Source organism: Heloderma suspectum, chromosome 17 (assembly GCF_057233095.1).
Source record: "Heloderma suspectum isolate Gila_16-S chromosome 17, 16-S_ref, whole genome shotgun sequence".
Lineage (NCBI taxonomy): Eukaryota > Metazoa > Chordata > Lepidosauria > Squamata > Helodermatidae > Heloderma > Heloderma suspectum.
The window spans coordinates 13,592,553-13,607,358 of record NC_139474.1 but is presented as its reverse complement, the minus strand read 5'-3'; the positions used below and the strand labels follow the sequence as shown (position 1 = coordinate 13,607,358).

Here is a 14,806-nt window from a genome sequence, read left to right as displayed (position 1 = left end):
CTGGCTGCGCTGGCTAGGGCCAATGGGAGTTGCAGTCCAGCAACATCTGGTGAGTGGGACGGCGCCCTTGCTTGCCCTGCTTTAGGGGAGCGCCCGCCTGGGTTGCAGAGCGATGCCCACCTTTGCAGATCCCCGGGCTTGGGTGGCGGGCGGAGGCGAGACCTGTCGGTAGAGGCGATGGACGACTCACTCCTGGATTGGTGCGTGTGTGAACGAGTTACAGGGGTGCAAAGATGCGCGTGGCAGGGCCGCGGAGAGGGGTGCGTCTGTCTGGGCAATACGTTATTCTGCACGAGACCCACTTTCCCCAGCCTGGCGCCCTCCGGATGGGTTGGACAGCAACTCCCAGCATCCCCAGCCCAACCCATCCGGAGGGCACCAGGCTGGGGAACGCTGCGCTAGATCTTTGAGGGAAGGGGGAATCTGGGGTGCCTGACTGCGCCCAATTGGGGAGGGGGGAGCAAAATGGGGCCCCTCGGGTAGGAAGCGGGCACGGCTCACCCCGCAGGCGCTGCTTGGCTCCTCCTCCCGACCAGCCCCCTCCCTCCCTGCATCCCAGCGAAGCGTCGCAAGAACTGCTCCGCTTCGGGAACTCGCTTGCTGCCAAAACAGAAGCGGAGCGCGCCAAGGCGGCGGCTAAGAGGCAGCGCGGGCACAGGCGGCGCCGGAGGTCCCGGCCAATCCACGCCCCGAGCCCCTCGGAGGCCGGGCCCTACCTGCGTAATTAAAGGCCGGTGGGCAGACTCCAGGGGCCGAGTCGCCGCCCCCGGCCTGTACCACTTCTGCGCGCAGGGGAGGCGGGCGCCACGCCACCCATCGAAAACGTATCCGCGCTTGTCTCTGTGCATCGAAAGCCAGCACTGCAGGCAACAGGCTAAGCAGGACCCCTTCCCTCTGACAGTCTACCCCGCGAGGGGGCGGGATTCAAACTTCCAATATTCTCCCCCCCCCCCCAAAAGGCGATAAGTGGTACAGGCCAGACCAGGCTTTACCACCAGTTTCTTCCCGTAGGGGGAGGGCGGGCAGTGGAAAGGAGGTGCAGGGATGGGGCAAACTGAAGTAGAGGCAACTTGGGCACGTACAAAGTGCACCACTAATTCGTCTCGTGGATGGACTGACATCAACATATGAAGAGCCCTGATGCTGGATCACACCAAGGGCCCATCTCATCCTGCATTCTATTCACACAGTGGCCAACCAGCTGTCAACTGGGAACACACAAGCAGGACACAAATGCAGCCACCACCCCTCTTCAGAGACTGCTAGCTTTAGCCCAGGGCGAGATTTATGGCTGGCCCTACACGCACCATTTATCCATACGTTCCGAACGGGTCAAGCATCTGCTTCAATGGTCCATTAAACCCTGTAAGCGTTTTTTGGGAAGGTGTGTTTGAAAACCCAGATCACCCCACCTAGCATTCTAACCCCCGCCAGCACTCTTCCGCCCTCCCTCCCAGTGCCTGCCTATTCTTTTGCTGAGGTTCCAGGGGAGAGCCCACCAGCTGCAGCCAAAGCTTAGGCCCAGGACGTTTTCTGTCTCGCACCCAGTCCGGCCACCTCCAGCTGCTTTACATCTACTCCTCTTCCCATAGGCCTCAACCAACACGACCAACCGTCAGGGATGATGGAGTTCTGGCCTAAAATCTGGAAGGCTAGACGTTTACCCTGCCCCTTGTCTATGGGCATGCACAAACATAGCAGCCCAACCTTTCAGTTGAAGTTAACTCAGAATTGCATCTGCGGTGGCACCAGTGGGCCACACCCACCTTCGAGGCTGCTCCTGTTCCCTTGCCACGACCCCCTCACAAATCGTGCCCTTGCAACTCATGCAAATTGCCTGCCCTTATCTTGCAGCGGGGATTCTGGTTCTTTCCATCTTTGCTTTACTCTCACCTAGTGGGACATTCACCCAAAGGTAACCCTAAAGGAAGGCTCCTTCCTCGCCCCTGCCCCCGCCTCCATCCAGCAGAGACATGTACACACCCAGGGAGCAGCTTAGTGCAACACTCCCTTCGATGAAGTACTCTAGTCATGTTCTGTCATACATTCAAATTGCTTTTTAGGGCTCCACAAGACTCTTTACAGCCAACACATCAACCCCTCTGGAAATTCTTATCAGTGGAGGAAGTTATTCATTGTGGCTGCTGCTCTGGAGACTCAAGACCACAGATTTGCGATCCACTACACACACAACATCCTGGCAGCTCCTTCCAACCAAGTGGGAAACAAAGGTGTACTGAATGGTTAGCCCACAGCAGAACACAGTATACCAAAGCAGGGTGGCTGACAAGGCACTTCAGCCTAACGAGGAACCAGAATGCTTCTCCAAGCCCTGTGCTGGCCTCTCGTAAAACAAGAATGGGAATTAAGGATTTGACCGGTTTAACTCGTCTGCATTGCCACAAGACAAACGCAGATGCCAACCACGAGGTATCGACAACTTCCCAATTTCAAATGTTCAGCTTTACAGTTGGCAAAGTTCTAAACTGCAGAGGAAAGGTGTCTACAGCATTTTGCTTGCACAGTGCCAACCAGCAAAGGCAGATTTTGACAGCTGCCATCTCTTCTCACCCCTTCACTTGCCAAAATTCTCTCAAGGTACAGACCCCCCTGCATCTGGGCATCCTAAAAGGAGAGGGAGAAAGAAAACCCAGGTATATAGGTGGAAACAATCTGAAATAGGTCCCAAGGTGGAGTTCAGGTCTCTTACATATGGTTGGCATCCAAAAACGTGGAAGGCAACCAGAAATGGTAATGCTGGGTAAATTTGGGGGGGGGGGTTATTAACAGTTGTTTTAAAAAAAATTTAGCATACATTTGGATACAAAGTAGCATTAACAAAGGCATGGGGATATTGCCCAGAACAGCCTTTCCGAACCTGGCACCCTCCAGGTGCGGGACCAGAAGTCCCATCATCCCCAATGAGCAACCAACTAGCCATGTGGCATGATGGGTGCTGTAGTCCCTGACCTCTAGAGAGCATCTGGTTGGGGAAGGAGGAAGTCATGCATTTACTTTAAGCAGTCAAGACTTGGCTGCAGTTTTCTAACAATAAAAAGCACACGCACACAGAGCCAGTGTTTTGTTTTCCCTGCAATTGTTTCTTACAGTAAACCAGAAAATACAGGATGTCATTCAAAACTGGAACAGAACAGTTCACAAGACTCCAGGTGGCAGAGAGAGAGAAAGCAACTGCCTCCCCAGTGTCTTAAAACACACAAAATCTCAATCAGCAGGCTGGTAATAAGAGTATGAACATAAACCTAACAAGTCTGCTGCAATTAAAATAAGAACCACTTTCAGCCACATGAGGTTTGGTGAATTAAATTGAAGTTGAGCCCAATCCTCTGTTCAGGGAGGGAAGGGAAAGACAGCACTGACTTGTGTTCACCATCTAAAAATCATAGAATTACTGATGGGCAGGAAAGCCAGCAAAGACCAGAAAGCATCTGGAATCTGGGAACACTGTGGCATAACCTACTGCCTCCAAATCCAACTATTACAGCAGCTGTAGCCGCCAGACATCACAGCTCATGATAAGCACCAGAGACCTTCTATTTACAGCAAGGCCAATTTTGGGAGGGGCGAGGAAAAGAGAGGGGGTTACACATGCAATGTTTACCCACCTAAGAGCAAAGAGAAGGGTTGAGAGTGGGGCTCAGTACTCCTGTTCCACTAAGAAAGTGGATGCCATCTTCAGACGACCAGTCACATTCATGTTCGAAGTTGTTTAAGAAGTGTGTGTGTGTATATATATATATATATATATATACATATATAAAAAACCCAATCCCTCCCCCTCCCCCAGTTTCATCCAACACAAGAGTATCAAAATGTAAGAGGAACACATTACAGTTATATCTGCCCCTCCCCACGAGTGAGGTCTGCAGGTCCTCCCTGGCACTATCAGCTGCCGCTGTTATTGGCTTACAGGAGGGGAAAGACCGGCACACATACAACACGCAACCCCAGCAAGTGTCTACAGTAACAAGCGTCAATCGTTGGTTTCGGGGTCTGTTTGGGCCATGTAGGCATCCAACTCAGCATCCAGGTGTCCTTTTGTTTTTGACATGTAAGCGTCGAGCTGGTTGTCCAACTGCTCCTTGGTCAGCACAGGGCGGGCCGAACCTCTGCCTCGCCCTCTGCCTCTTCCACGACCACCGAAGCCGCCTCTTCCCCGGCCTGCCATGCCACGACCTTGCCACGAGGGAACAAGAACAGAGTTAAGTGCTGCGAGAGCCCGATGGGAGTTTTCACCGGCCTCTTCTCTTTGCACAACGCCCCACCCACAACCTCTCCAGTGCAGAGGTCCCAGCTGTGCTACTGCCCGCCAGAGTGGAGTGCTGGCAAGAGTTGTGGTCTTGTAGATGTAGCCTCTGCCCTCACCTGGAGGGCAGAGGCTGGGGAAGGCTGGCATAAACAGTACTGGCCTGGATGGTCCAAGGGCATAAGGCAGCACTGCCTACTCAGCATAAGGCAGCCTGGTGAATGCACACAGAAGCTAGCCTTTTAGTCGCAGCACTGCCTACTCATAATGGACATCTGTACACAGCCTTTTTGCCAACCATGTTCGACAAGCAACTGGAGCATTGTGAAAAGCATGGGTTCCCAAACCTTTTGGGTCAGTGGACACATTTGGAAGCTTGAGTGTTGTGGGCACTCTCACAAAACGACTGCCACAGGGGTGGGGCTTGCCCATTCATAAAATGGCTGCCATGGTGGGCATGTCCAGTCACAAAACACTCCTTTCCTAGAAGGCAAACTAAAAGGAAAGTAACTTGCCCAAGAACCTAAGTCCAAGGCACAGGTGGGGTCCGAGCCCCAAAACATAAAACCACTCATTGGAACCCAAATAAAGATAGCACCGGAGGGCAGAACTTTGCTTTGCAACATGCCAGCCTCTCAGTTAAATAACAAGCTTTTAAAATCTTAATAAAAATTGGGCAGGGAGCCCAGTATGTGGTGAGAGGTGTTCATGGACTGGATACCCCAAGTGAAAAGGAAAGAACCCTTTTTCTGTCCTGGAATATTTCTTCAGAGAGAACCCTACACTGTACCGTGCTTCCGAAAGACCTGTACATGTGGGGCATGCAGGCACGTCCAGATGCAGCCCTGCCTGGGTCTCCTCCTGGGGAAAAGTCACACTTCAAGGCTTAAGAGACACAGACAGGCAGTTGGTAGTGCCAATACTGAACTGGGCACAGAAGGTACTAGGAAAGGGATGACTCTCCACAGAAATGTCTTGAGAACTGGACCAGTATACAGAGACATTTGAATTTTTTTTAAAGAATGTTTTTCTGGGGATCTAGTCTGGTTTCCCACCCACACAGAAGCAAGGTCTGCTAGAGGAAAGGATGAATTAACTGACCTCCACTGTATTATTGTTTTTCACAAACACAGTTAATATGAAGTAACACAAAAGTGAACATAACAACTTGTGAGGGTTGATCTCACTCACCTCTGCCACCAAGTCCGCCACGTCCCATGGCTCCTCTGCTAAGCCCGCCTCTGCCAGGCCCACCCCGACCTCTAATGCCTCCTCTTCTCAGGCCCATCCGTGGGGCTATGCCACGGCCCCCCCGAAGTAAACTCTGTCCTATAATAGGGTGGGGGAAATAAAGAGTTACCTGTTGAACTTTCAATTTAACTCATTTTTTAAAGGATTACAGCCCCCCACCGTGCAAGAAAATGTGGGTTGTGTCTACATTACAGATATTTACTAAGTTCTAAAGCAGCTTAATTATCACAATGTCTCCAAGGCATGAAAGGGAATTACGGGGTGTTTTTTTTTTTTTTTTTTTTAGGGCAATGGGAATTCTCTTCTGAATCCCTAGCCCCCAACACTGGTCCTCGGGTTCCACTCCAGCAAAAGAACAACCAATTGTAAAAGCTGTTTTGTTACATAGTAATGGCTGTAGGGTTCCAAAACCAGAGTGCCAGCCCCAGGTTCCAATCCCCAAGTGAATCTCTGCAACCACAAGGGCTAGAAATGTACAGGAGCTGACTCAAGGATACCAAACTGGGTGTCTGTTAGCTCATGACACATGTGAGGAACATGCAGCGCTCTGGCCAAGGTGGCTGGGGCTGGTCTTATACGCCTCTCTCAACTCACTGTTGCCCACCACACGTCACCTTTTCCCCGCTCTCAAGTTTGCAGTGCATTATTTCTGAATTCACTAAAAAGACACCTTGACACCAGAACCACATAAATTAGCATGTGGGCTGTATTTGTGCTGTACAAAATAGACCGTCCTAGTGCAGGCCACTAGCTGAAAAGCATGCCATTCATAAACTGAGGGATCAACTTTGGGGAAACTCAAGTCGTATTTTTGCCACATGATCAGCTGTTGTGATTGTTACCAAGGATGCACTCACCTCTCAGGGGTATTCCTCCTCGCAGCAACGCTCTCGCTCCACGACCGCCACGCATGGCTCCTCGAGGCAAGCCTCTCTGACCCATAGGTAACCCTCGCCCCCCCAGCGTCCCACGAGTCAGGGGTCCGGCTGGTCGGCCTAAGCGTGCCTGGATGTTACTCTTCCCCAGGCGCTGTTTCAGGCTCTTCTGGAAGAAGAGAGTGTTAAACAGGGAAATGCTGTACACAAACAAGCAGCGAGCAACTGGCACAGAGGGATGTGCACCAACTGCAAGAGGCAGGATGTTTTTTGGTTTTTTTTTTAAGTTGCACGAGGTCAGTAGGTCTCTTGTTAAACGCCCAGAAGTCTATGGAAGAAAAAGGTGAAAAGTGTGAAGTGAAATGTTTGTTTTTGGAGAACTGGAAAATGAAAGTATGCCCAGAACATTTTGATATGCCGCAGCTATGGAAAGACAGAATTTATTACATCGCTGGCATCATGTATTTATGATTTCTTTTATTTATTACATTTCTATACCACCCAATAGCCGAAGCTCTCAGGGCGGTTCACAGAAATTAAAAACCACAAGTACAGCATAACACATAAATGCTTAAAAGTACAATATAAAAGTACATCCAGAATAAAACCTAGCAGCAATGCAGAGATTTAAAATACAGATTTAAAGCAGCAGAGCTAAAAGACAAAAATGCTAAAATGCCTGGGAAAATAAAAAGATGTTCACCGAAACAAGTACAACGTAGGCGCCAGGCAAACCTCTCTAGGGAGGCTCACTCCACAAGCAGGGTGCCACAGCAGAAAAGGCCCTCTTCCTGGTAGCCAGCTGCCTCACTTCCTTTGGCAGGGGCTCTAGGGAGTTATATCGGCTGTAGGTTCTTCAGCTCTCACAGCATGCAATCTGGTAGCTTGTGAAATCTGAGTTTAACGATGGGTTTATACAACTTTAACTTAACACAAGGACAGAAAGGGAAGGGGCCATAGCTTGGTGGTAGAGCACCCAATTTGCAGGCAGGAGGTCCCAGGTCCAATCCCTGACCTCTCTGGTTAAAAGGATCTCAAGCTAACAGGCTTGGGAAAGGACCCTGGAGAGCCTCTGGCAGTCACAGTGGACAGTGACAGGCTAGTTCAGCCATTCCCAACCTGGTGCCCTCCAGATGTAACGCCAACTGTCCTGGGCCAGAAACTGGCGTTGTGGTCCAACACACCTGGAGGGCTGCTGGTCTAGCAGACCAATGGCCTGATGCAGCGGGAGGCAGCTTCACATGAAATTGACTATAAGAGATTTAGATGGAGGAAGAGACCCATGAAGTGGGAGCTCTTGGACAAAGAACTAGGTTCTAGAAACACTCTTGGCATTCAAATTCACGGTCCAACAAAACCAGAGTCCTCATTGGTTCTTTTTAAAAGTCAAAGTATTACAAGTGAAAACCAATTATACAAGTTGGACAACTTTTTAAAAAAGCCTTCTTTTTGCATCTCTGGTATTCTGGAGATCTGAAGCTCTTTCAGGCAGGACCAGCCTAAATTCACTCTGTAAAATGCCACATACGCTAATGGCACCATACAACAAAAACAACTTTAAAGGTATGGCAGCCTTCTGTGGTTGCCCTGGGGAGTGTGACAGTGCCTGACCAAATGTTGTTTTCCCCAAAACTGGGCTGGTCTCCCCTGCCCCCAGCCTAAACTCTTCTGGATTTGCAGGCAAACAATATAGGGACCAGGCACTAGATGAAATAAGGTCTGGTTTCCACTTACAGCTGCACAAAATGTTCCTTTTGAATGCTTCCTTTAGGCATCTGACTCTGCAGAATGCCTTAAGTAAGATCTACTTCAAACAGTGTTGAACTTAACAAATTGTGCATTATCTGCACGAGGGCAACCTCAAAGGGATGTTTCTGGTTTTGTGTGCTGGAATCGTTTTATCCTTTGCTGCTGGTTTTATTCTGTGCTGTTTTTCTTTTTTGTTTTGATGTCTGTATTTCATGTCTTTAATGTGCTGTACACCACCCAGAGAACTTTGGTTATTGGGCAATTTAAAAGTACAGTAAGGAAGTAAATAAATACATTCTGGAGAGGATGTCTGGTTTAAGAGCAGGGAGCAGCTCTCTTGGCCTAGGAAGCTATGCTGCTTTTAAAGTCTGTCAGTGCCAGTAATAATCCCATGTAGGTAGGTAGCAAACCCCTTGTGGGCTTCCATGCCACACAGAGGACTGGGGTTAGGGGAGCTATATTTAAACATGCCCTTGAGTCATGCAGGGCTGCCACTTAAAAATAACATACAGCCAAAGAAGTATCCCTCTTACTCGGTATTCAACAGTGGGAACATTTTCTCCACATACGGTGAGGAGAGAAACCCCAAGGTAGAACAGAGCCACCTTCTTATGAGGAAGGATAATCACTCCTTTCAGAAGAGCTACCTCTATTTCACTTTAGCAATCCTTGCCCCACTATCACGAAAGGACCAATACACACAACTCCTCTGGTGCGCTTGCGGGTGCCACATACATATGTCCCGGCTGCCTATGTCACATGGAGCTCAACTCCATACTTTAACAGCCATGTTCATCAACTTTTAGCGCACGACCTCCTGAACAGGTTGCTGAAAGCCTATACTGGTTCAGCCCCAGGAGCACCTCTGGCCTTCACAAGGCCACCTCAATGTGCAACACTGGCAGCTAAAGCCAAGCACGCATAGCAGCATCCACACTGGAGGAAGCCACAAAAAGAGGGAGAGGCAAGGGTTTTGTTCGCCTGAAGTCTCTGCCCACGTGGCCAGAGACAAAGAAGCAGGCCTTGCTCACTTTCACCTGAAGGGATAGTTCACAGAACAAGGAGGAACTGGATCACATGCAGGGTTGTGGGAAGGAGACTACATACAGGACTGTGTGCATGCCACAATTCCAGAAGAGCACTGAAAAAGCAAAGAACATGGAATCGTCCAGACAGCTTCGGCTATTGGGCAGTGTAGATATGTAATAAATGGAGTAACTACTGGGCACAGAATTCCAGAAGATCTCAGCTTTTCTTTTTAAAAGCAAGTGGCTAGCCCTTATGGCTGTGAAACTATGCACGAACAAGTGCACAGAAAACACCTGCTAAAATCTCAGAACCCAGTGAAGACAACCTGAATAAGACTCCTAGTGGTGGCGGTGATAGCAAGTGGGCTTCGTAAGTCATGGACCTTCCTCATTATGACTAAGAAATCCAGAATTATATAAGAGCATTTTTAAAGAGAAGCATAATTATGCAAATGAAGTGTTACACAAGCCTTCTGCATTACTTATACAGGGAGCAAAACTCAGCTTCTCTTGGGGCAGAACTGGGATTGCCTGGGTGCAGCGTTGTTGTATTCTTTAGCACGAACTACACAGCCCTGACAATATGGGACTACCATTTTAGACAGGAGCAGGACAATTTCCAGTCATGCCTCCTACCCCCGCACCCTGCTGTCTAGAATCCCTGCAGACAACGCCAGTAGCTTTTAAGTTTACAAAGCACAAGTGTGGACTCGGGACCGCTGAAGATTGGTGGCGAACAAAATACAGCAACCGCCTGCATGCAGCTCTTGCTTAAAGAATACAAGCCTTTCGCTGGATCAGATCCCCTAGCCAAGACGCAACAGGATGCACACGGGGCATGATCCACCCGTGGACCACTGGCCAAAGTTCTACCTTCCGCCCACTTGTTTAAAGGAGGAACAGGGACTGCTTCGCACAGCCATCGCTCTGTTAGTCCTACACACCCGCTCAAAGGTCCCTGGTTGCTAAAAGTTCCCCACTGCCAGCTCTTCTGCATTAGTCTCACCTGCTTGAGTTTTAAGGCGGCCTGGACAGAAGGTCTGTTCTCCATCTGCTGGGCCAGCCTTCTGTTTCGGGCACTGGCTAGCTGTTGCTGCTGCATGGTGGCGCGAATGTTCACGGGGATCGGCTGTTTGTTCTTCAGCATATTAGTAAAGCTTCAAGGTCGAACAAAACGGGTATTTAAATAAAATTTTCATTACAAACGCATTTTCAACCGGCATTTCATGGCCCTCAGAGCAGGACAGCTGCATCCCATGAACTTTTACGTAACAACGTGGTACACACTTAATATCACGTTATCGAGATACGGATTTTTGTTGTTTTCCAGAAAACGTGCAAGGACAGAACATTCGAAAGGTGTGGGTTAGTGCAGTATATTAAAACCAGAAGTGGAAATCTGTATAAAGTTTCTATGATTTCAAAAAGAGAAAAGCAAAGCAAAGATGAAGATACACAAAGCAGTAAGCAGAGATAGTAATCAAAAATGGAGAGGAAGATATAAAAGAAAAAGAGAAGCAATGTTAATTTAAAATGGACTGCAACTGGCTAAGAGAGGGAGATTAAGGGAAGAGTTGCCAAATCAGGCTGTGTGTTAAAACACCAAGGGTGCAGTGCTGGATGGGGAATGCTCGGAGTTGTTGGACTTTTGTCTGTCTAAACATGCATAGGATTGTGCCCAAAGTTACCTGCAAAGTACAGTTCCCTAAGCTTGGAAGACTGGACAAGATTTGAGAATGCCTACTTCTATGGCTCCCCACAAAACCACAATCCCAAAACTACATAGAAATGCACTTAATCCTGTTCCAATTTGTTCAGCAGGTTAAACTCTTTTGACACATAAGACTACTCGCAACAGAACACAGCAGCTGAAAAACAGCTCCACGACACTGGCATCATATTAGGTTTCTGCACAATTGAAACTCAGATCGAGTCTCTGCAAAATTGCTTCTGCTGAAATAAGGGGACTTTTCCACTTTCCAATTCCAGGTCTGAGGGCCTCTCCCAAGCACGACCCCACCCCAGGAAACACAAGGGAAAGAACCATCCTTCCCTGGAGGGAATTTCTGCTCACATCTGAGGCAATCTAAGTTCTCTGTGATCAAAGCCAGCTACAAGAGACACCCAACCACGGAGACTCCCACCCCATGGCTCCATGGCTCAGTCTGTGCAAAGTACAGAGCTAGGAACCATGGCCAGCTGTTCATTCTAGGCCCAGGGCCAACAAGGTCAAGTGCAGAGAGGAAGAACCTGTGAGCACTATCAAAAAGAGTCACATGTAACGCAAAACTAAGACTTTCTCTAGGCAGGGTCCAAGTCCCTTCTTGTCCAGGATACCACCCAACCCACTGCAGGGGATAAATACCAAGAAGCACTGCTACAAAATGGGCCTCCTAAATAGGATGGAAAAAGCTATTTAGTAATCCAAAATGTGAGATTGTGCCACTGGCATGCAAGTCCCCCATGGCATGGTGCGGTTTGAACCTCCATTTCTTAAGCTGTGGAGCAGTCAACATTTCCAGGTCAGGAAATGAAAAAAGGTAAAAAAAGAGGTGGCCAGGGTATCAACCTGACTCTAGGCTACAGCCAGCAGGCCCTCCCATTTCTGCCCAGGCAGGCCACAAGCCCCTACTGCCTGTGCCACAGGTTGGGCAACTTTGGGGGGAAAAAAACCCTGCACTGCTATGCACTTTTTCCTAGGAATACACACCATAGAGCACAGTGGAACCCACTTCTGAGCAGACACACACACAGGCTTGCAATATAAATTAAATAATATTCTATATATTGCAAGGTTTCTTACAATCAAGTTATTACTGACTACCATTGTGTGGGTTTACAGAAAATGTAGCGATGGCCACCACACTGGATAGCTTTAAAGGGGGACTGGTCAAATTTAAGAAAGATAAGGGTTTCAAAGGCTACTACTGATGATAGCTGTATATTACCTTCCATCGTATCAGAAGCAGTTTGCCTCTGAATACTAATTGTTGAGGAACACAAGTAAGAGGGGTTTTTTGCAGTCATGTCCTACTTGTGGACTCGCTACAGAAAGCTGGTTGGCCACTGTGTGAACAGAATGCTGGACAATTTAAGCCTCTGGTCTGATCAAGCACAGCTCTTCTCTTGCCTCTGGAAACTATCTTCTTATGTTACACTCAACTATGTAAAAAGACTGATTACCACCTCTGCCAAAGAACAGACACTGCTAAAATGGTCCAGATGTTGATAGAAGCCCTGGGGATTCGTTAATGAACAATTTCCATGGCAAGACATCCCTCTCATGGCCTGCCTTTGGAACCAAATCCAAGCATTTGCTAAAGAGGAGACAGCTAGGTTTGAGTGTAACACCATTAATCTAGAAGGATCATTTCTGAACAGAAAGGCAATTTACTGTAAGCTTTACCCATTAGTTGGACACTTAAAACATACAAATGTGCTGAAAAGAAAAAGTAAAAGAACAAAGGCATGCAAAGGAAAGGAATTAGATGATAGATGGAGCGGAGCACTTGCCTCTTACAAGGTCCAAGGTCAGGGCCAAGGAGCCTTCGGGCTGATCAGAGCGGCCAGCTACCTGCCTCTTACAGGCTAGACCACACAAGCATGTGTGTCCGCCTAGGACACAGCAGCAAGCCTCCTACAGCTCAGGTAACATGCTACCGCACTGCAGGTCACCTATATAATGTGAACACATGTGGAAGAAAAAGGAGGGTACGAGGTTTCCTTAAAACACATCCCACTACATTAACGTTTTTCGGCTTATTATCAGACAGCCCATTTTGCCCTTTAACCTCGTGTACCACCGTTTGCTGTGGGATTTAAGGCAGAAGTGAGCTGCCCCCTGCTTGTTTGCATCTGGACAGATTAAGAGCAGAGCAAGGACCATGTTGGTTCTGGATACTGAACACAGTGACAATTAAGCAAAAAAAAAAATGAAAAAAACAAAAATAAAAATCTTATGAGCTGAAGTTGGCCGTTGAGTTCCTCACCGCTCGTTGAGAGACATCTTGGTGGTGCTCTTAAGCACGACTTTCGGCGCTGACTGCGCGGCCATCTCAGGTCCCCAGAATCTACAAAGAGGAAAAGAGCAGGTTCAAAAAGGAGCAATTGCTGTTTCATTTGTATCTCCAAGAAGAGCAATATAGAGGAGACAAGGAACCCATCAGAACAATGAAGGGCCTGAGCAACTGCCCTATGAGGAAATGTTACAGCTTTTGGGGGTTTTTAGGTTAGAAATGACAACGGTATACAAACAGATAGGGACAAATTTTTCTCATTCAGTGGAGGTGAACGGCAGGGAATTTAGAACAAATAAACGGAGGTACTTTTTCATACAGCAGTTATGGTATTTGCTACCAGAAGATACAATGATGGCCAACAGCTTGGATGGCTTTAAAGTGGGATTAGATACATTCATGGAGCATGAAGCTATCAATGGCTACAACTCGTGATGTCTATATGCTACCTCCAGTATCAGAGGCAGTACGTCTCTCAGTACCAGGTGCCGGGGAAGATGGGTGGGAGGTTGCTGCTGTGCTCTGTTCCTGCTTGTGAGTTTCCAAAGAGGCATCTGCTTAGCCGGGGGGGGGGGGGGAGATGCTGGACTACATGGGCCCTTGGTCTGACCCAGCACAGCTTCTCTTAAATACGTCTAGGAGGGAGGAGAGATCCAGCCCCAGAGATGCCTTTACAGCAGGGGTGGGCAACTTGCTGCCCTCCAGAGGTTTTGGCCTGCAAGCCCCATCAGCTCTAGCCAGCACAGCCAACGGTGAGCGATGAGCGGAGTTGCGGGCGAAAATGATCCGGAAGGCCACACGCTGCCCAGCAGGGCGGGGAGGATGAGCACGGGCGCGGCGCAGAGAGGGAGGCGAAGAACGAAGGGCGAGAACGGGAGCGCGGGATGGAAGGGCACTTCTAGGGCCTGGAGCCGGGCTTGGGTATTCCCCGCTCCCCACCCCTTCTCGCTTGCGTGGCCCGTCTCTCAGGCTGCAGCCCTGAAGGGCAGCGGCTTACGAACGGCGCTGCGGAAGACTCTGGGGGCGGGAGAGCCGTTTCAGAAGGCGCGTTCGGCAAATGCACCACGAAGCGAGGGAGAGCTGCCCCCGCCGGAAGCCGCCCCCGCGCGCCGCGCCCCGCCCCCCGGCCTTCCGCTCGCCGACATTCCGAGCCGGTCACGTGGCCCGGGAAGGCCTCGCGGCCCGCCGCCAACGGCCCCCAGGCCCCGCCCCCGCCGGACGGGCCACGGCCGCCCTCGCTCGCTCACCGTCGGGGGCGGGGCTCGCTCTGCTCTGCCTGCGGCTCTGGCGGCGGCGGGAGGCTCCGCTCAGGCTTAGCCCGGCCTCCCCCCTCAGGTGCCCCGAACGCGAAGATGATGGCGGCGGGTTTGTTTCCTCCCCTCACTTATCCGCCTCTCGGCAGCGACGCCGCTTCTGCTTCGGCGCCCGGCGGTTGTCGCTGCTGCCGCGCCTTCGCGCCTTCTGTCCGCCGCCTCCGCTTTCGGGGGGGCCTTCCCCGCTCCCAAAATTCCCCTCAGAAGAAGCCCGGCAAAATGGCGGCGCCGTGCTTTTTGTTTCGAAGACCGCGCATGCGCCAGCAGCGGGGGCGGGGCGGGAAGGGGACTCCGGCGCTGCTGCCTA

At 49.9% G+C, this 14,806-nt stretch overlaps 1 protein-coding gene across 9 annotated transcripts; it reads right to left on the bottom strand.

Annotated features, from left to right (window-relative positions):
* Positions 1 to 3,075: 3,075 nt before the first annotated feature.
* On the bottom strand, positions 3,076 to 14,712 carry CHTOP (chromatin target of PRMT1). 9 transcript variants are annotated; one of them, XM_084824463.1, is made up of 6 exons: positions 14,434 to 14,712; positions 13,160 to 13,240; positions 10,177 to 10,327; positions 6,376 to 6,721; positions 5,459 to 5,596; positions 3,076 to 4,197 (listed from the first exon to the last, which is right to left on the bottom strand). In XM_084824463.1, exons 2-6 carry the CDS (start codon positions 13,222 to 13,224, stop codon positions 3,995 to 3,997), a joined length of 903 nt encoding a protein of 300 aa, XP_084680589.1. In that variant the 5' UTR covers positions 13,225 to 13,240; positions 14,434 to 14,712; the 3' UTR covers positions 3,076 to 3,994. The 9 variants fall into 9 exon arrangements, with proteins under 9 accessions (XP_084680589.1, XP_084680592.1, XP_084680596.1 ...); XM_084824466.1 differs by having other exon boundaries at positions 6,376 to 6,562; XM_084824470.1 differs by having other exon boundaries at positions 6,376 to 6,559.
* Between the last annotated feature and the right edge of the window lie 94 nt (positions 14,713 to 14,806).